Source organism: Schistocerca serialis, chromosome 1, assembly GCF_023864345.2.
Source record: "Schistocerca serialis cubense isolate TAMUIC-IGC-003099 chromosome 1, iqSchSeri2.2, whole genome shotgun sequence".
Classification (NCBI taxonomy): domain Eukaryota; kingdom Metazoa; phylum Arthropoda; class Insecta; order Orthoptera; family Acrididae; genus Schistocerca; species Schistocerca serialis.
In genome coordinates, this window is record NC_064638.1 from 1,197,268,535 (window position 1) to 1,197,291,093 (window position 22,559).

Sequence of the window (22,559 nt, forward strand, 5' to 3'; positions counted from 1 at the left end):
TCGTAAAGCGTCTGTTTTCTCTCATCTTATTGTCCACTTCCTGCACCAAACTTTCATTAACGACCGAAAGACGCCCACTCCGTTGTTCAACATGCACATTTGTGCGGCCATCTTTAAATGCTCTCACCCACTTTCTTACGATTCCATCACTCATAATGTTTTCTCCGTAAACAGCACAGATCTCACGAGGAATATCGATCGCTTTTTAGGCCGTCAGCACTAAGAAATCTTATAACAGCCCGTACTTCAGTCGGCGGGACTCACCACGATTATCGAAGGCATCTTAAACACTCAGTACACGACGTAAAGAAGGAAGAAGCAGACCATAATGGCGTCAGTGCGTAGATTAAGGTACAGACTTTCAAGTAAAAATAAAATTATTGAGATATCTTAGCACGTCTTTTTTAATTTCAAAACGGTACTACTTAAAAAACACGCCTCGTATATATCAACTAATTTATCTTTCTCTGAAACACTTTCCTTGCTGTTGCAAGTCTGCATTTTATATCCCCTCTACCTCGGCTGTCATCAGTTGTTTTACTGCCAAAGTAACAAAACTCATCTGCTGTTTTTAGCTTATTGTTTCCTAATTCAAATCCCGCAGCCTAGCTTGATTTAATTCGACTACATTCTGTTACCCTTGTCTTATTTTTGTTGATTTTCACAATATTTTCTATTTTCAAGACGCTATCCATTCCATTCAACTGCTCAACCAAGTTGTTGGACATCTAACATAATTACAATGTCACTGCCAAACATTAAAGTTTTTATTTCTCCTCCATAAACCTCTATTCTCCTCCCAAATTTCTCCTGTGTTTCCTTCACAGTTAGCTCAGTGTACGGACTGAAAAACATTGGGCATAGGCTACAACCCTGTCTCACACCATTCTCAAGTACTGCTTCATTTCTTCGTCCTTAAGGTGAAAAAAGCAGTTTGCTTCATGTACAAGTTATGAATAACCTTCTGCTCTCGGTATTTAATACCTGCTATCTTCAAAGTTAAAGAGTGTGTATTCCAATCAACGTTGTTAAGAGATTTCTCCAAATGCACAAATTCTACAAACGTAGGTTTGCCTTCGGCATCCTGCCATTATAAGATGGTCAGTATTGTCTCAAGTGTTCATACATTACCCCCAAACACAAACTTATCTTCCGGGAAATAGATTTCTGCCGGTTTTTCCGTTCTTCTGTAAATAATACTGACAATATTTTGCAACCATAACTCATTAAACTGATACTTTGATACTATTCACACCTGTCAGCACCTCTCTTTATGGGAACTGGAATTACAGCATTCTTCGTGAAGTTTGAAAGTATTTTACCTTTTTAATGTAGCTTCCACATCAGGAGGAAGAATTTTGTTCTGGCTGCCTATCCCAAGATATCAATAACTCTCCAGGTCTTCCAGTGCTCTGCAAAATTCTTCTCGCAGTATCATATCTCATTTCTCATATTCACTTCGTTCCTCCTCTCTTTCTACAATATTGCCCTCGAGATTGTAACCGCTATATAGACACTCTACACATTCCTTCTGCTTCTCAGCTTTCCCTTCCCTACTTAATACGGACTTGCCATTTGAGCTATTGATATTGATACAGCTGCTCCTTTTTCTCAAGAAGGATCTTTAATTTTCCTATAGGTTCTACTCATTTGTTTAAAAGTTTGTATTCCCATTTAACTACTTCATTCACTGAATTTTTTTTATTTCCTTTTATAAAGTGAATTCAATATCTACTGTGATATTCAAGGATTTCTACTGCACCTTGTCTTTTTACCTATTTGATCCTGTACTGCCTTCACTATTTTATTTCTCCAAGCTACCCAGTCATCTTCTACTGTATTCATTTCCCACGTTTGTAGGTGATTGCCTAATGCTTCCTCTGAAAAAACCTCTGGTTCTTACAGTTTACCTCAGGAATAGTTTGCCTCGGGAACATTTATTGTGCTTCCTGAATACCATTATAACAATTGGATGGTAGCTAATGTCACAGGGCCAGTTTATTCAGTCATGCAGACTAGCATGCTGCTACTGAAAAGGCTGCTTGCTGCTCTGCAAGAATGACGCGTCTGTCTGTCCTCTCTAGGCACCACTGCATTGTGGTTATACCTCCCGTATGGCCATCAGCAACGTTGTCATGCAACGTGTCCTACTGCGACGAGATCCATGGTTCATGGGGTGTTGCAATTTAAAACATAAAAAAAAGAAACTTGAAAGCTAACTGGTTTACTTCATTGTTCGGCACTTACGCAGTTTAGGGGGTACATGTGCTGATCACGAGAAAAGTACCTATTTTTGAAGGAAACGCGTATTTCTGAAGATATAAGCATATATATGCACGGAATACCAAAAAAGTACAATAGTTTCTGATTTGTGGCAAGCTTACAACACCATAGGTAACTTGGGCTGCAATCATCTGACTGTTAATCATTCGCTTTATTGTGTCGATCCCTTTACAAACGCAACCATAAATCACGTTGTATCAGTCTGGCAAAAAGCTAAAGAAAAAAATTAAAGGCGTTTCGGAACTCTCCGTGCTATGCTGAATAACTACCTGGCGGAATTTCTCTGGCGTCAACGTTTTGGGGAAAATCCATTCCACAATTTCATTGAGCATGTTCGAAAAATCTATCCTAATGCTGCAAATTAACTTGAGGTAGCTGTTTTTATCTAATCTGTGATTCGAGCTTTAATGTATATCTGTGAAAAATAAACAAATATAATTTTTTGAGAAAATTTTGTTATTAATTCCAGCTTTTTTGCAAAAAAAAATGTTTTTGAAATTCCGTGCATACATATGCAATACATCATTTTTGCTAAAAAAATTTGAGACGGTTAATTGATCTTTTTTTGCATCCATATGAAAATAAGTACTTTTTTGGTGACGAACGCGTCGGATATGACTGTGACACACAATTTTTGGAATAAAATTTTTTGGTATTCTTCAGAAATACGCGTTTTCTTCAAAAATTGGTACTTTCCTCGTGAACAGCGCATGTACCCCCTAAACTGCATAAGTGCCCATTGTTCTTGCTATACGTTCCCTGTTGCTGAGTTTTCGATTATGTATTCCGGCTGGTCGTGTTTAAAACGTTCTTTAAAAACTTTCGCAATTGTGATAAGTGTTCCTTCGTGGTAATAAATTCCTGCGCCCCTCTTAAATGCCGACGTTGGCTTGTCGTATCCAACCGCTTACTACTCAGAATTCGCCTGTGACGTCTTCCGCACAACCTCAAGCGCCAAATGCGTTGCCTCCGTCGAGAACGCCGGCAGCGTTTTCCGCCGACCGGTTCGTTAGCCCTATTCTGTATCGTTCATACCGATCGGTGTAATAGATTTGTCTCGGTAGTGACGTCATAGTCGGTTCTTTACTGAAATATCCTATTCAGTAAGCTTCTTAGACCTGTTACCGAAGGGTCCTCTCACCGATTTTACAATTGTACCGAGAGGTTTTGGATTTCGGTGTGGCCCTGTCGATCGGTGAGCTGTGGTTTATGTACACCTATAATTTGTTATTTTAAACTTATTTAGCGGTTTTAGCTTTGGCTTTAGTGAATGTGTTACTAAAGAATCACCAGAGGACGCATCCGGTTGGAAATTGAGTTCATAATAGACTATTTTCCTTTGTTAGAAATATGGTTAGGTTAGATTGTTACAGTGAATGATTACATTAAAAAAAGTTTTCGGTCAATATTCTCTCAAAATACGTGTTGTTTTTATGTAAATAAGAGTTTAAAGATCATTAAATATCAAGACATTGGCTGTGCTTACGTATATTACATGAGTGTGAACTAACGTTACTAGTGACTTTGTGTACTTTTTCCCACAAATGGTTTAGTTGGTGATTATCGAAACGTGTTCATAACTTTCGACTAACAAAGGAAAGCAATCATGTGAAGCTTGATATTGGAAACCTTCCAAACTATCATGCATTTATGGCTTACGCAACACCGTTTGGCAGCGAAGTCGGCCTACATTTCTCTATGCTATAGTAGAAGAATTGAGCATTACGTTCCAGGTTGTTTGATCAGTGTGAATGAGAATAAGATGGCATAATGCGGCATTTACGACAGTTTGCAGAATACAAATACGCTATCGTTATTATGCATGTATGGAAACATGCGGTCGGGGTAATTAAAAATTTCTGTGCATTTCAGCTGAGAATCATGGAGATGGATATACTGCGCCTGATACAGTTAAGGCGCAAGAGCGATGAGGGCGGGCACGTCATTTAGATGGAATGCGGCGTCATGGCAACGTAAACACAACTTTTGGAACTTCGAAGAATAGCGCGCCTTTGTCGTCTGCTAGCCGCTTTGTGTTCGTGGCGCTGTGCGCGCTGCAGTGCGCATGCGCGGGTGTGCGGCCGCTTGCTTTTGATTGGCTTGCGCGATGCGAACCGACAACAGCCCTTCGGTTCTCTAGAGCCGAACGGCATCGCTTCCGAGATGCATACTGAATAACGCAGGGGCTCTAATTCGAGTACTAGATCGTTCGGTGCTCTTGTGTACCGAAACGATCGGTACAATGGCGGAAAGATACAGATTAGGCACCCTGGTGGACGCGGTCACACTGTAAACGCCGCAGATAATACGACAGTGTGATTCCCGCTGTTCTTGGGCGGAGTGTGATTCCCGCTGTTCGCGAGGCGCGTGTGGGGTTCCCCAGTGGACTCGACACTTAACACCACGCCCAACTTCTACTGGTGCTGCGTAGGCCCGAATCACGCAGCTACCAAAGAGACACGCGTTTATTATTTTCTAAGTTATGATGCTGCGTCCCTCTGTGCCCCCATTTCACACGTGACGTCGAAATGCCGCAAAATGTCTTCCAGTGTCAATCGAGGAAGCATACGTAATGGACAAATACAGAACGTACAGGTAGCGCGCGCTATTCGCACTTAGTACACGAAATTTCCATTAAAAAGAGAAGCTTCTGGGAGCCGAACGGCTTATCAGAGGTACTTTCGCGGAAATGTTAAAGTAATAATTTCCGTATCTGGTTCCACTCTTGAGATGAACTAATGCCAAGAGCGAAGATGCCGTGACAATGGCCATTCTGAGCCTATTTTATATAGTTACGTTTACTGTTTACTACAGCTAATTCGAACTCTGGGTTCCTGTACGTCTGTTAGCTCCTAAAAAAGACAGTGTGAGAATACGTTACCATATTTGGAGGTCAGAGTTTATCCAATTTGTTACTAAACGACGAACTGCACATTGACAATGGAAAATCTCTTCCAGGAACAGAAAAAACAATTTTTTTGCATTTGTCTGGTTCGAGTTATTTTGTATATCCCAAAATATTATGCGGCCATTTAGTGGGAACTTCTTAACGCGCAAAAAAGAAAGAAAACGCGTATTCAGTTACCTGGACCTGGAAATTTGTTGAACCTGTTTTTGGGATATACTCAAACAAGTGAAGGTTGAAACTTCCTGGCAGATTAAAACTGTGTGCCGGACCGAGACTCGAACTCGGGACCTTTGCCATTCGCGGGCAAGTGCTTTACGGACGGGGCGTGAGTCGTGCTTGGGTAGCTCAGTCGGTAGAGCACTTGCCCGCGAAAGGCAAAGGTCCCGAGTTCGAGTCTCGGTCCTGCACACAGTTTTAATCTGCCAGGAAGTTTCATATCGCCGCACACTCCGCTGTAGAGTGAAAATTTCATTCCAAGTGAAGGATTTTTCCCCACAGACCATTACATGTCAAGAGGGATATAACTAAACTTCACTCGGAGTGATATGGCTTCTGTAGATATGACGTACTTCTGTTGTGATGTTTTGAATGTCAGTTGTATGTATTTGTTCTTCAGCAGCGGCTTCTGTTATCTATGTTCAATTTGAGGTTTGGTAATGTTCAACCCTTTAAGATCCATTTGTACTTCTTTAAACCAGTTGGTTTTTGTCTTTTTGTTCCAAAAGTAGCCAAGAAGTATGTGCCAAAGATCATTGATGCCTCTTAATCAATCCTTATGTATAAAATGTTATTACTATATCACTGTAAAAGAAACTTTAAGGCATTCTGATGTATTAACAGCCATCGACGTTTTTATTAATCATACTTTAACTGCGTAATTTTGATTTAAAAAATCGTGTACAATCACAATCTCACTAAGCGCTACTTGTGCTCTGAGTGTCTCGCTGTTTATACCGCAAAAATGGATGAGACTCTTCGTACTTCGTAGCGAAACACCGTTAATGGCTAGAAACAAGTTGGTGTTAATGTTTTTCACGAGATTACACAGGGAAAAACAGCTTTGACAGTTTTTGAGAATACGTACCTAATATTTGTGGCGTAAGTGGTGGCGTGGTAGAAATATAAATGAGTGGACAGGTGGGTGGCGGTTGGAGACCCGTTCGTTGTGTTCTACAATTTTTTTTGTTCAGATGCATGGTAATTAACTCATACTTAACCATCATTTTTTTCAGGAAAAATGCAGGTCTTCTAGTTTCTAATTACACGCAAAATTCTGCTTTTAGTTCCACACGCACACACACACTCTTCATTATCGATATTTTATAAAAGATTGTTAAAGATTTTGAAGGTAATAAAAATTACACAGTTAAATTCTTTGGAAAAAAATGAAAACCTACGTACTCTTTGTTAGAATATGCCAATTGTTTTATAGGACAGATGTGGTCTCTCACGAGTCACAGTGAAAAACGTCCTAGAAACATGGAAAACAATTTATACGGCGTCGCGCACACTGTAGAAATGCTGCGTTTTTGCAGTTGTCACATTAACACTGCGATCTGAACCGAATAAAAATGATCTGGAGCCAAGTAAAGGGATTTGTCACGAGAAATAACAAGATATCTAAGCTGCCAGACATACTGGAACTAATGCACCAAGCTTTGTGACGCGTCACTGCGGAATGATGGCGAAATGCAGAATAACAGATGATAAAAGAGGAGGAGAAAATGTGGACTTCTTGGTGGCTTGGGATTCGGTTGCTGATCGCTCTGTTATCAACGTAATAGTACTGTAATGTATTCCACGGAGTCCGATATGGAAGCAGTTCAGAGATTACCAGACGACTGACTGTAATACCTTCAGTGGCTTCAATAATTAACTAGATGGAAAAATTCCAGCAGTGCGCTTTTAGGCCACATTACCTCTTGCAGAAAAATTACCCTTGTTAAAATCGGGAATTTCCGTAACTTTTTTATTAAAATACAATGTTAGCTAAGATAGAGGTGTGGTAATCTGAGAAGCGTATCACCTGAGTTTTACCATGTATTTTTTCGTTCCGTTTAAAAATTAAATGACATTCAAAGCTCTGTTATTCTCTGCTCATCGCTTTTTACGTATTTATTGCAACTGTTCACATCAATGCAGATAATCTGGATCACTTGCCTGGCCGGTGCTGTCAAAGTTATATGCGCCGGTAAAGCTGTTGCCCCGTATTATCTATCGCTGAGTCGATGTACACGTAACGCACAGCATAAAACGTATCCTCATTAAGTACTTTATTGTCCTCGCTACAGCTTGACATTCATTCCACGTGAAACGAAATGCAATGAGGTTCCAGCAAACGCGGAAGAATACATAGTGTCATGTTTACATGTGGTTTATTCTTCCGATGAACGGAGTATAGTGGACTGGACGGCACATCATCATGGCGCTGACGGTGGAGGTGTTTAAATATGCTTGAAACACTGTTACGAAATCATCCCAATCAAGTATATTTGGGAGGGTAAATTTGCTTTTTTTTTTGTTCTGTTTATTATTTGAATCTCTGTTCACTTTGCTTGTCTCGGCGAAAAGCACAACCCGTGACGCATTAAATTGCAGTTAAACTTCACGCATTTATAACTGCTGTACGTTAAGTGGAGATCGCGAATATTTTTATTTTATAAACTTTGCGACCTAGCGTGGACTTTCTAGTATGTGCCAAAGACCATTGATGCCTCTAAATCAGTCCTTACATTCTTTTGACAAGTTTTCGTGCAGCGTGTGTTAACGCGACACTTCGCTACACGGTGCTGACGTGAAAGTAGACTCATCGGCACCTCACATAATTTTGTCAAACTCACGTTTTAAACCACGCGTGGCAGCATCCAAAATGGATTTTCTCTCTGTAAAGAGAGTGCGCCGATTTGAAACTTTCTGGCAGGTTAAAACACTCCGCAGGATCGGGACACGAACCTGGGACATTTGCCTTCCGCGAGTTGTCAAAGCATGACACACGACCCGCCTTCGCAGACATACAGTAGAGCTGTTACTGTCCAAAGGTCGTGGAAGTTCTCCTGCATACCTTGCGGGACTAGCACTTTTCAAAGAAAGGATATTGCGGAGACTCGGCTTATCCACAGTTCGATAGGTAGGACATGAGGTGGTCATGGAAGAAAAGCTGCGAAAGAAATAATAATCTAGAGCTAAACAGACACGCGAGGAAAAATGAAGAGTTCGAAAGCACCTGAGTGGATGGTATGTAATGTTACAGTGATAGATAATAGTTCCTGGCCACCCATATCTAAGCGGGCAGCGATCTGGATCACTGTAGACTCACGGGCTGGTCGTGAGTCTTGCTTTGATAGCTCAGCCCGTAGAGCACTAGTCCGCGAAAAGTAGTACTTCCGGCACAAGTTTGAGGAGTCAGTATGTTCGTCAGTCTCATTCGAGACGAAAATATATAACTTAATATCAGGGAACCAGGGTCCTAATTTCGGCCGGAACGACGTTCCAGCACCTCCCTTGGATTTTTTGAACGCACTGGAACAAGTCGGCACCGGAGATATAAAATAATACACGCGTATTACATCGCAACGTAACTATAATTTGCTACTACGCCGGCACCAGTGAACAAGACAATGGGTGGCAATAGTGATGACATGGGCAGGGGCATGTGTGTGTGTGTGTGTGTGTGTGTGTGTGTGTGTGTGTGGTGGGGGGGGCGCTTGCGATTGGTTCCGAAGTCGTAGAAAATTATTTCCCATTGTAAGTTTTATTTAAGGTTTCCATAATCGAAACGTGATTTTCATGGCTTGGGGGAAGGGAAGGGGCAGGGGTTGGGGTTGAAAAGGTGCATTCCTGCACCAAAAATATTAGAAATTAACCATTGCAGGAAGGGTTCTATGCCGAATACTTGCAGAAGCATATTGGAACGAAACTTAGAGGTAACAGACCAGATTTATAAATACGAGTGTATAAAAAGTTATTTCTATTTTTGTTTTTTTTTCTGTAGCGTGCTCGTTGGTATGAAATGGGATAGCTCTAGCATTCCACAAAGATCTTGGAGAGCCGATAGATTTGCTTTTTTAACTTTTGGCTGGCCACGTCAGATAATATTTGTCACTTGAACCGCACGATACTGTCTTATAACTTGCGCATCACACTTGTAAAAATATTTACACAGTTATCATAATTATCAGTGGTCTCAGGAAGTCGTAAGTAATAGCTGCATTTGGTTATCTGGCGGCCTATTAACAGTTACCACTTCGAACAGTTGTTTACTTAAGTCCCCAATCTTTAGTAGATGTTTAGTTACTTCGACACACACACACACACACACACACACACACACACACATAACTACCTCCTATTTTTTGTATCATCAGTAGTTGTGAATTGTTTTTTTCGGTTTGTAGAAGTAGATTTCAAGATCAATGCTGTAGTTACGTTTTATTGTTAAGCCATCTGCAACAGAGGAAAAAACGCTCAGTGGTGCAAAGCGTTTTTTGGAGTAACATGATTCGAGCACGCAGTAACTGTCAGCTCTACAAGTACACAAGATACTCAACACTGGAAGTGGGAGAGGGGAACTCGCGCCTTCACCGGCAAGCGTGTGGTGGGGGAAAGACCGAAACATTTTTTACGACCTATTTATATATTGTAATAATATTAGCAACTACTAACGAGAATCAGTGTATTTCAAATTTTCATACATGAAAATACAACTGGAGCAGCTCTATTGAAGCTTTCTAAAGTTTTATGTAACTTTCTTTTCTCCACCAATCAGAAGCGGGGGACCCAGTGGCAAACCGCTGACGCATGCGCCACAGAAGCTTGAAATAGCCGCAGCGGCAAGCACGAGCAGCGTTTATTCTGTGGGCAACCGTTGTGGTGATAAGTCGTTACAGTCAAGTTACTTTAAGTTTTGGTATTCAATATGTCTGAAAGCCATTTTGACGAATACGAGCATTACAACTACGAATACGATAAGCATATATATTCGGGCCATAGCGGAAAACAGCGTACGAAGAAAGAAGCTAGTGAACACACAAACCATTTCGATCCTTGCGGACATTCAAGGAAGATTGTTACGAAGCTACAGAATGCGGAGCAGAAGAAGAAGGAACCTGCAAAAACTGGCGGCGCGAAAGTCCAGTGACGTGTAATTTGGAACTCTTCGGACTGATTATACTCTTCGGTATTAAGAAAGTGGACTTTGAGTAGAACAATGTGGAAGTGTTCGGAGTGGAAGTGATGTTCCCACAGTTACTTGAAATCCGCTGCGTCCATCAGAAAGCGGAAAAATCAGTGGAGTGAGAACTGTGCCTCGCCTTAGTCATGTCGACGTTTTTTGCCTTTGTGTACGAAGGACTTATTTAATATTATTTCGCGTCATGAACTGTTTTCCTTTGTTTTGGGAAAAGACTTCAAGTGATTTGTCTTGTGTGTGCAAGCTTCGTATTGTAATCCTGTAAATTAAATTTATTGTTGAAATGTATCTTTGTTTATTATTTCATTCGTTTTGATCACGTTGCTCTTGGATGTCTTGAAGGTTGCCAGGTTATTTGCAGCGCTGCGGTTGGTCCTCATTTTCGTGGACTGGTTTATAATTTTCTGTGCCTCATTTGGACATGTTTATTTTGCATACAAATTAGTTATGCATTATCACTTGATTTTTTAAATACGTGTTAATTAATGTTGGATTGTCCATTGTGAATGCATGTTTTTGATTTTTGTAGAGATATTCTTCTGAAGAATGGATCTGTGGTTGATGCAGCAATAGCAACTTTGTTTTGCAATGGAGTTGTGAACTGCCAGAGTATGGGTCTTGGTGGTGGTTTCCTGATGACATTGTACATAAACAAAACTGCTGTTACGCTCAATGCTCGTGAAACAGCTCCAGCGCAAGTCCGAGAAGAACTGTACGACGACGAGAGCAAGAGCCAAATAGGTAATTGTGAATTTAAAATGAATAACTCGTTGAGAAATACTTGAGTTGTTCTGTCTTGGAACGCTATCTGCAGCCAATTCTCTTCTCCAGATAATGTAGATATATCGATCTGACACTCAAATGAATGTCACATATTATTGGTTTGTTAGGTTTCCTGTCGAAAATTAACTCGTTCGTTATCCCATTCGACTGTCGAGCAATATTAACACCGAGCTGCTCGTTTGTATTGCAATAATATATTCGTTCCTTGAAGAACCTATCTCCAAAATGTCGTGGTTTTGAGTCTTCCTTGTTAAATGTCAGCGAGTGGTAGTAAAAATCATAATAAACTGTAATGTTAACTAAACTTTCCAATGAGGTCAGTGAAGTAGAATGTACGTCTGTGTATGGATTCTTGAAGGACATGTTTAAGTGGATATACCCTAAGTAGAATTGTTGTGTAATAATGGGCTTAGGAGGAAGATTACTCCTTTGTCTTTTAATTTTTTTTGCTGTCATGCTCCGAAGTTTCAGAATACATTTGGCAATTAAAGGAGAGAACTATTGAATGATAAATTATGCTAGGTAAGTCAAAGGCACAATAATTAATCCGTTATGGTCCTTAAATGAGCATTAGGCAGTAATACTTTGTGTGTTGTTAATGGAGATGAGGATGCAGAGGGAGTTCTAGATGTGGCATACAGGTTGAGTACAGCAGAAATTAGTAGCTGAACTTGTGCCTCCTAACGTCCTGAGAATGTAAGTCTTGATGAGCTACCTTTTCCAAGTTACTTCTAAGAGCAGTTGTGAGGTACTTATGTACAAAATCTTGGCTAGTGCATGTTACAAGCCGTTTCAGTGGACTGATTCTATACATCCCATTAATACTTCTTTAAATTGTGGCGTGTTTATATCAGTACATCGTAGGATTAAAGCAAACCAACCAAGGTGAACTGACCATGTACAGGGAGTCTCCATTGGTGGAAAGAGATTTAGGGTAAAAATTTTGTTGCTGTGGTGATGAAAGTACAATTTTCCTATCTTTTACTACAACAACAACAAAATCTGTGATACAATACGCATACAATCAAAATAAATTTTTGATCTACTACTCAAGAAATATCCATAAATGAGCTTAGGACCTGATGCAGTTATGGAGGCAGAATGTACACATTTGAACTGTAAGTTCATTACCACTTTCTCACAGTGGCAGTAACTGTAGATATGTATAAGAAGGCAACAGACATGACTTCAGATGATAAAGAGAAAAATATTGTTAAAGCATTAAATCTCCAGTGTGTCATTATTTGGCAGTGCATTTAAATATTAAAGATAGCTTCATAATATTCTACCACATAGCTACCCTTGTGAACAATTGCTTAATTCATAGATGATATGTTTAGGTATGCAGTTACAGCTGGAGAAAGGCAAATTATCTATAAATTTGGTTTTCATCTCTGCCTTTTTCAACACAGTGGTTTGGTGTCTTGTGATTATCAGGACTGGTTGACATACTCTGATGCATACACTTCAGTACTTTTCTCAGAACTCCATATGCTGTTATGTTTCTCAAACAATGAAATACAAGTAGACATGCGAAGTTTCTGGGACTGCAGAGATCACATCAGTTGAGAAACTACTGCATAGAATTAATGAAGCAGCTTGGTTCAGTTGTATTTCCAGTACACATGTTAAATTAAAAGGGAGGTTTAAAAATGAAAAAAAAATAATTTATTCTGCATATTTCCATTCACTGTTTTGCTATGGAATCATTTTGTATGAGACTCAAAATGACCTTTGTCATTAAAATATTTCTCTTCTCACAATGTATAGTGAAAAAGCATGAACATAACACTAGGACCAAAAACTACCTGTACAAAGATGTCAAGGAAGTTATGGGTGCACATGCAGGCGACAATCTACCACCACAATAAATTTGACATTGTCCACTGGATGACGAACATTAATCATCCTTCACTTTAAATGTCAGTGGATTTTAAAACTAAATTAAAAGATAGTTGTATTGGGCAACTCATATTCCGGTGACAAATAATCCCTCCCCCCCCCCCCCCCCCCACCACACACACACACACACACACACACACACACACACACACACACACACACACACACACACACACACACAAATTCTTCAAATTAATGTTATAGATTATAATTAAAATTAACACTTTGATACAGTAATTTGTCGTTTCATTATTGTAAATCTTTTACATCCCAAAGAACCTCTCCTTGGGATCCATGGAATATGACTAATGTAATGTATGGGCTAAAGTTATCACATTTTTATCATATTAATTCTCGGTGAGTGTGAAGTTCTCATGCCAATAGTTACTTAACTGCCACACTGATGCATCAAGAACAGCAGGAAGAAGAAAATATTTGGTAACCCTGAGAGATGCAAAATTGAGGCTGGATTAATATATATAATTTGTGGCTCGATTGCAGTTTTTGCAGGGGGGGGGGGGGGGGGGGCACAGTACTGAATAGAGGTAGTTTCAGCAGTGCAGTGCAGCAGGTAGATGGTCTAGCTCAAATAGATAACTTCAGTTTACTCCAAGCATAGTAGGAAGGTGCCACGTCCAGAGACGTACTTTTTGCTTTCTGTTGTGCATCTCACTTCTTTAGAGTGAAATATTGTAAAATTTACTAATGAAATAGCAGGTGGGCAATGAAACAAAAGTTGATCTTCATTGGACTGTGTAATTGTATAACAATGTGGTTGTTGCAGGAAGTCATGCAGAGTCCTTTAACTTTAATGGTGTTTCTCATAGAGATTGGATAAACAGAGATAAACTTTCACTACCTTAAGGGATATTGCTTGGTCAATAAATGTTGTAGAACATGTGGTAATTGTGTGCCCTTGCTACGAGAAAGGGGATAAAGTATGAAAAAAATTGCTTTATCAGTAGAAACATTTTTCAGTTACAGAAATCAGAATAGATAATTTAAATAACTTTCTATTCACCAATGACAGGAGGACTGACAGATCATTTTTAAGAAAAAGTTGATGCCTTGTGTATGAATTTGCAAATGTAATTTGTAAATGTGGGATACATTATTTGAGGTGGCCTTATTGTCAATTATATTTGTCTGCGAGTATAGTCAAAAAGTAAATTGTTTACTTCGATCCTTACATTGCAACTGCTTAACTGAGGTCGCAAATGAAAGGTAAACAGTAATAGTTGTCATTTGAACTAGAACATCTCAACTTGAATGTAAGAAAGATTTAGATGATAACTTTGCAGTGATTCTAAAACAGCTCTTTAAAAGACATTGTGAACTATCTGAGTGTATAAGCCAGGGTGGAAAATGTGCATAGTAAAAAAGTGGACTGTTGTGTGTATGTGTGAGATCTATTTATGAGCAAACACGGACAGAAGAGCTTTAACCCACACGTTTCTCCATAAATGTTTTATCCTTCGGCAGCCGATAGAGTATTGGGATGGGGGGTAGATAGAGGGGAAAGACAGTCGAGGAGATGCTATATGTGTTTGTGTAGTCAGTATTACAGTTGAGAAAATGCCCAAAACTGGCAATTAAATTAAGCCATGCATTAAAGGTATGAAGCAACACTACTCAGTGTAAAAATAAGGTATGGATATTACTAAAAATCATTTTTGGTTTGGTGTAAAGCAAAAACCGGCAATTAAAATTCTTCTCTTGTAATATAATCGACAACTATAATTTCAGCAAAGCCAGCAAGTACATCTAGCTTTAGATTAATTGAAGAGTTGCATTTATGGATTAATTACAGCAGTGTTGATAAGTTCATCACGCAGATGCCGCCTGGCCCCCCTTTCCCCCCTTTATGCTGTGTTCCAGTGGTATTGAAACTTACAGAAACTGTGGTGAATAGTCAGTGTAAAGTATTTCGGAAAAGAACCATCCGTCTTCAGTGGTAGTGCAGTTCAGATAATGTTTGAGTAGAATTAAAACTGCTTTGTCAATGCACTGTGTTCCATGTGACTGGAAACCGGATCACTCAGTCTTGCAAGTGGCCGACTGCTACTGTGGACTTGGTCCAGGTGATACACAGTGGCTGCAAAATGAGCAGCATAGTTGTTCATAATAACACCATAGAAGTGAAGAGCTGTTTGGTGGACATATTGTGATGGAAGAATGAGTGATGAGCAGCAGTGTTGTGGTAGTTTTCGCAGTGGCTGACAGTTAATAAAGGCTTAAAGAAAATATCTCTCAGTAATAGTAGTAGTAGTTTCCCAACAGCTTTGCCTTGTTAAGACAGCACTATCACATGTCACTTAGTGTTATGCATTTAGCAACAAGCTTTATTTTGGAACTGAATATTTCATCGGATGACTATATGTTCACCACTAGTTAAAAAAGAATTTATACCTGCCTGCACCTTCTATTTGTGCAGTTGTAAAAGTCGTTTTCACATATACTGAGCTCACATAAAATGATGTAATTCCTTATATTGACAAAAATAAGATTATATTGGCTAAAAATGACAGAATTAGGGATTCATTGGTAGTAAGGCTACAGCAGTTTATCTTTTGTTGAATCCTCAACAGAAGCAGCAGCAATTAAAAAAAAAGAGTAATGGTAAACTAAAAAAGATGTAAAATAACAATTTAAAATATAAATGAAATAAACAACTAGACCAATAAAGAATGTTTAGATATTTTATTAGGTATACTGCCAGTACTCTGACAGCACATAGTTACAGTTTGTTTTCCAAAAAAATTGTATTTCAGAAACCAGCTTTATTACAAATGGATGCATGTAGCCTGAAAGTTGCTTTAGTTTATGTTGTAACAAAGTTTCATCAAGATTGACAATTGTGAATGTTTCTTCGTTAATGTGCCCCAGGGAACTGAGTTGTTCTTACTGTATGTAAATGGCCTGGCAGACAATTTTAATAGTAACTTAAGACTTTTTACGGATTATGCTGGTATATATAATGAACAGTAGTCTGAGAAAAGCTATGCAAATAGTCAGTCAGATCTTGACAAGATTTCAGCAGTGTGAAGATTAAAACAACTTCATTTAAATGTTCAGAAATGTAAAGTTGTACAGTTCAGATAATGGAAAATGTCATATTGTATAATAGCAACATCAGTGGGTCATAATCTGATTCTATGAACTTTTAAAATACATGGGTTTACTGATGTACAGAGAGCTGAAATGGAATAATTTCTTAGGATCAGTCATAGATAAAGCACGTCATAGACTTTGGTTAAATGGTAGGACACTGGTGAAACACACTTGAGACTACAAATGAGATTGCTTACAAAACACTTACCTCATTCTGTGATATTAGTGAAGTGCACAGGACCCCCTCCTATGTAGGATTGCAGATATGGAATCTACACACAGCAGAGGACAAATTGTCAGAGCTTTGTTTGTCCAGTGGGAGAGTGTCACTGAAATTCTGAAAAACCTGAAATGTTTGACAGACACAGACTATCCTGCAAAAGTCTACTTTCAAGAAGCAGCGGTGGAGAGCTAGCAGTAAAGAAAAGCACATTGACTCATTGAGCGAGGGGTGTGTGTGTGTGTGTGTGTGTGTGTGTGTGTGTGTGTGTGTGTGTGTGTGTGTGTGTGTGTGTCACCATTGCAAAAAGGTCACACAAACCTGTCAGGTCTCACATGTGCCGGTTGGCTACACACACATCTGCAACTCCTGCAACGTTGAAATGTGCACATAGTCTCATTCAAGGTGATTGATCGATCTCTATCAAACACCTTGCTGCACAGTTGGATGTCTCTGTTGGTAGTGCTGACACAGTTGTCCACCAGTTGTGGTAGGCCTACTCAAATGTGTGTGCCCACTGGTTTCTCACCGCCTAATGGAAGACCATAAAGAGCAATGAAGGACCATATATGTGGAAGCAGTATGTGGGTGATTGGCAGGTTATTGATGCAGCAAGACACTGGCCCCCAGTGTTGACCATCAAAGTGGTGCAATGCAGGCATACAGGCCCTTCCAATAAGGTGGTGTAAGGCTGTCACAATGAACATGGATTATGTTGAAAAGTAGTGTTTTGTAGCCAAAAGAATGGGGAATAATATGGTGTATTAGAATCATGAATAAAAGCATCCTGCTTTCAGAACAAAAGTGTGTTGCGTTACTTATTGATTGCCCGTTGTATGTAGACCATACAAGCTCTATGCTTCATGGGTACTATATCCACAGAGATACTGGAAATATTACATACTTCTTGTAGTTTAAAGTTATGTATTGTAAAAGGGGCTTACAATGTGAAGCCCAGGTAACACGAAAAAAAAAACAAGCCAACAAATGATCAACATACAATTTAGGTGTACTTGAAGCTGTCTGAGACATCCTTTCATAGTGTTTCCCATAATTAAATGGTCAAGTGTTGCATTGTAGTCATTTTGATTGTGCTCATTCACTAATATGCAATATAGTCATAGATAGATTCAGTGGAGGTGTTTTTTATCTCTCAGTAAAGTACACAATACATGACACGTCAACTAATAGAGCTAACATTGTAGTGGCTATCAAAATTTTCTACAGATTAGCCATTTGTTGTTTTACGCAGTTAGCAACTTTTTTTGGAAATCTGTTTAAATACTTCTTTTGCTTTACATTAGCATTGCACTTTTAAGTAGTAGTTGTTTGCAATGCATTGGTGCAAAAAGTCTCTCTCTCTCTCTCTCTCTCTCTCTCTGAGAGGCTTTTCTTGTTCATAATTCTTTAATGAACATTTACATTCACCTTAATCTTAAGAACAAACAGGGGGGCTATCTTTGAATATGAATATGAAGATGAAGCTGGATAACAGAAATAAATGATACTGTACAGACTACAGTAATGGCGTTAAGTCAAACCATTGGCTTATTTATATTGCAAGAAGTAAACTTTATTTTAATGACACTTTTTCTTCTGACTGAGCTGTTCGTCATACATTGTGTGCACCAAAAAACTTTACTTGGCAAACTAATTTTACCACGTTCATGAAATAACTCTTGCACAGATGCAGTCTTACCTTCATAACAAAAAACAGATAATCTCATTACAGAGGACCAGAGTCAGGACCTCTATGGTTGCCAGTATAGGAATGTGGACTGTGGGGATAGGGATCTGTCAGATGTCCGAAGGCACAGGAAGATACTGTTAAATGAATACACGTTTGTTGTTCGTAGATACACAGTTATGTTCTTTAAGGTTGCTGGTAGCCAGGGGAGAGGGGAAGCTCACGCAAGACTGATGTGCATTGACATTTGCGTGCGTCAGCCTCGGCCACCGCAGCAATGGAACTGCACGTGCTGCAGGCAACTACATAACAGGAGGTTGTTCATCAGACACACTGCAGACATTGCCTGTGCAGTCTCGGTAGCGAGCAATGCAGCTAGCAGGTTACCAGAGTGCTCTCATTGATATATACAGCAGTCTGAGAAAGGCACCCAACAGCTCTGTACAAGCTGACTGTAGTCGTTGGTGTCTGATTGTGGGTGCAGATAGGGGAATGGGAGCTACTGTGTTCTCCTGGGATGATTATAGCTTGGAAGTTTCCCAGGTACTGTTAGCTAGGCCTCTAGGGGCCCTGATGGTGGGAGGCAAGTAAGTCTTCTCATCAGTGGAGGCAAAGCCAGAGTGGCAGCAGCCCACAGCAGCTAAGTTCTTCAGACCGGACTGGCAGTTGCATTGTAGATTGAAGTCGTCAAGATGGAATGCAGGTGGAGCATGACAGTTCCCATCTTGGGACTGGTTAGCTGCAGACGTAAGAACTGGGCTTTGGAAGTAAATAGTATATGTACCAGTTGGTCTATGCCAGTGATATTATCATGTGGCAAGAATGACTGAATGTGCCCTAGTTTTCTGAATTAGTCAGAACTCTGCACTACGCTTTGGTGTCACAGCTCCTCCTATCAGGCTTTGTTTGTTTATTTCTGCAATATCCTTGTGCTGTAAAGCCGTTCATGTGTAGGACTTGCACATTGCTTCACTGTGTCTTTTCAACAGAATGACGTTTTGCTCTAATTTCGGTGACATCACTCTGCTGCATCGGCAGCTTAGTCATCCCCATGTTACTTACAATATTAGCGCTTCTTTTTTGTTGTTTTCCAGTCTAGATATTGTGCTGTAGCCAGCATTGTCTTCATCTCTGACACTGTCGCTGGTCAGGGAAAACTTCTTCACATCCCATAATCTTCAAGTAATCAATGTAGACAATGTCAAAAGTCTGACTATGAATGTCTACAGTGGTGTAGATTGTTCCTGTGTTTGACTAAGACAGTTTTCAGAATGATGCTAATGTACTGAAATTATTCAACACAGTTGTCACTTAGTTTTATTCACACAACCAGTTTCAACTAAATTATGAATAAGACAACCCTTTATTGTGGGCAAGACCAAACTGTTAATATTTTCAGCTTCGTACTAAGATGTACCAGTTTAACGGATGCGACTGCATTGTGTTTGTGCTAACACCTCAAATAAGCAGCTGGAAAAAATGTACATACGGTTTGTTTTATTAGGGGAAAATTGCTTGTCACAATCATTCATATGGTATATTTGGAGAAAGAATTATTATTTTAAATTTAAGTAAATTACTGCCTCTTTGAAGCTAATTGCTGTGCCTTTCAGCATTCATATGATACTTTAAAGTTCTGGGTGGAATTAAATGATGGAAAGAGTAAGGATAACTAACAATGTTATGAAAAGGGTAGTTGCTACTCACCATAACTCTGGTAGCTGAAGTCACACTGCGAGGAGCAGCGCATGGTGGGAGCGGCAACCAGATGGTAGTAACAGTGGGGAACGGTAAAGTGCTGCTTGTGGGAGCAGAGTGAGCGGGGACAAGGTGGAGAGAGGGTAGGCCAGCTAGGTGCAGTTGGGAGGGTAGGGGAGGGGGGTAGCAGAAAAGGAGAGAAGTAAACAGACTTGGTGTATTGGTGGAATAGAGGGCTGTGCAATGCTGGTATGGGAACAGGGAATGGACTAGATGGCTAAGGACAGTGACTAATGAAGATTGAGACCAGGAGGATTATGGGAATGTAGGATATATTGCAGGGAGAGTTCTCACATGCACAATTCGAGAAAGCTGATGTTGGTGGGAAGAAACCAGATGGCACAGGCTGTGAAGCAGTCATTGACATGAAGAACTGCCCTCAAATCACTCTGTTATCTTAACAGAATGTATTAACCTCGAACTCTGCCTCACAGTCATTCCTCAAATCCCTCAACATGCAAACTAACCTACATCTGCAGAAAGAACCACAATCCACCACCTAAAAACTGTTCTCAATTTAATAATTCTACCTGCTGACAATGGCTTCACCACTGTTGTTTTGAACCACAAGGATACCTGGCAGAGTGACTCTGCCAGCTGTCAGATTCTTCCGCCTACAAACCCTGCCACAATGGCCTCATTAGAAATCCAGTAGGATCTCAAGTCTCCTCAAATCCTTAGGACCATCTCAGAACCTCTTCCCTCAGCCCATCCCTCTGCTCACCCCTATCACTTCCCGCACTCCTACCTTGTACATGCTTCCTAAACTCTATAAACCCCACCACCCAGGATGCCCCATTGTGGCTGGTTTCTGTGCCCTCACTGACAGAATTGTCGATTTTGTAGATCAACACCTTCAGCCTCTTACCTGCAACATACCCTCTTCTGTAAAATATAACAACCATTTCCTCCACCGACTCTCTACAGTTCCTGTTCCTTTACCACACGGTGCTCATCACTATGAGTGCCACCTCTCTTTTACACTAGCATCACTAATGCCTGTGGCCATAACACTATTGAACACTGCCTTTTACAATCCTCAATGGATTCCAAACCATGTCTTCAGAGGCCCAAAGATTGACACAGTACACGAGAAGTTGTACTCCAGATTTGGTTTTTACAACTTTGTTTTCATCTATTTTAAGTATGTACCATAGCTTTATCATTATTTATACAGATGGATCCCAGGAGGGGAATGCTCTCTGTTGTTCTGCAGTTTTCCCTGATACGGTTTTTAAAGTGTGTCTTTCAGAACAATTTACAAATTATGATGTGGAGTTATATGGCATTCTGATGGCACTGGAGAGGGTTCACAGAGATCCCTGTAAGAGTTTTCTTGTCTGTTCTGACTCTCTTGGTGCGCTGCAGGCACTTCACCAAATGTATCCGGTAGACCCACTGATTCAGCTCATCCATGACTCCTTACAGCGGCTGCAACACCATGGCAAGGTGGTGATCTTTTGCTGGGTACCTGGCCACACTCCAATACCTGGCCACATTGGAATACAGGGTAACAACATGGCTGATAAAGCTGCCAAGGAAGCATGTTGGGATGGTGCTGTCTATCAATGTCCCTTCCCGTTGCATGCTATTATCTCATTTTCTGACAGATGCATCATGCGTCAGTGGGGGACTGAATGGTTGCTCAAATCGACCACAAAGGCTTGGTGGACTTCTAATGTCAGCCTTGCCGCTGGAAGGAGGTTTTGCTTATTGGACTGCGCGTCGGGCATAGCCCTTTCACACATGGCTTCCTCCTCCGGCGGGAGGATCCACCATTATGTGAAGTTTGTAGAGTGCCACTTTCAGTTCAGCATATTGTGGCTACGTGTGTTCCATTTATTGATATTAGGGCAGCCCTCAGTCTCACTGGAGGTCTGCCCACCATCCTCGCAGATACAGATTCCAGTGTTAAAAGAGTGGTGAAATTTTGTGCACTGTCAGGCCTCATCCCTAAACTGGTGGGGAAGGGCGGCAGACTTTCATACTCTAAACTGCTCTGCATGTGGGGACAGCCTTCATCCCCACCCATGAGATTTGCATGTTGACTTTTCGTCAGGGTGCTGATGAGCATAATGTCGAGTGACCCTCAACCCTAATAATGATGATGATAACAACCAAAAACCACCACCTTCACAATTGCTTCTCTGAAGGCAGTACCTACAAATGAATCCAGGATACGGCTGTGGGCATCTGCATGGTGCCAACCTGTTCATGGCCCATGTAGAAGAATCCTTACTGAACACCCAGAATCCCAAACCCCTCACCTGGTTCAGATTCATCGATGACATCTTTGCAATTTGGACCGAAGGTGAGGACACTCTATCCACATTCCTCTCGAATCCCAACATTTTCTCTTCCCATTCGCTTCGCCTGGTCCTACTGAACCCAATAATCCACCTTCCCCAATGTTGATCTCCACGTCAAAGATGGCTACATCAGTACCCCTGTCCATTTTAAACTTACCAACCACCAGCAATACCTCCACTTAGACAGCTGCCACCCATTTGTACCAGGAAGTCCCATACAGCCTAGCCTCCCATGGCCGTCGCATCTGTCTTGATGAGCAGTCCCTCTCAGAACATACGGAGGGTCTTGCTGAGGCCTTCACTGTCTGTAATTACCCTTCTAACCTTATACAAAAACAGATCTCCCAAATCTTACCTTTCCAATCACCCACTGCCTTCCAAAGTCGCACCATCTGGCCAAAGAGGAGCAT

At 40.5% G+C, this 22,559-nt stretch overlaps 1 protein-coding gene across 6 annotated transcripts in view; it reads left to right on the forward strand.

Moving 5' to 3' along the window:
- The window catches only part of LOC126418843 (scoloptoxin SSD14), a 562,060-nt gene that overhangs the window by 499,271 nt on the left and 40,230 nt on the right, over positions 1-22,559 (forward strand). For all 6 annotated transcript variants that reach the window (XM_050085850.1, XM_050085859.1, XM_050085842.1 and 3 more), the window contains one exon: positions 10,909-11,120. In XM_050085850.1, the coding sequence (XP_049941807.1) occupies positions 10,909-11,120 (212 nt within the window). The remainder of the gene's footprint in view (positions 1-10,908; positions 11,121-22,559) is intronic.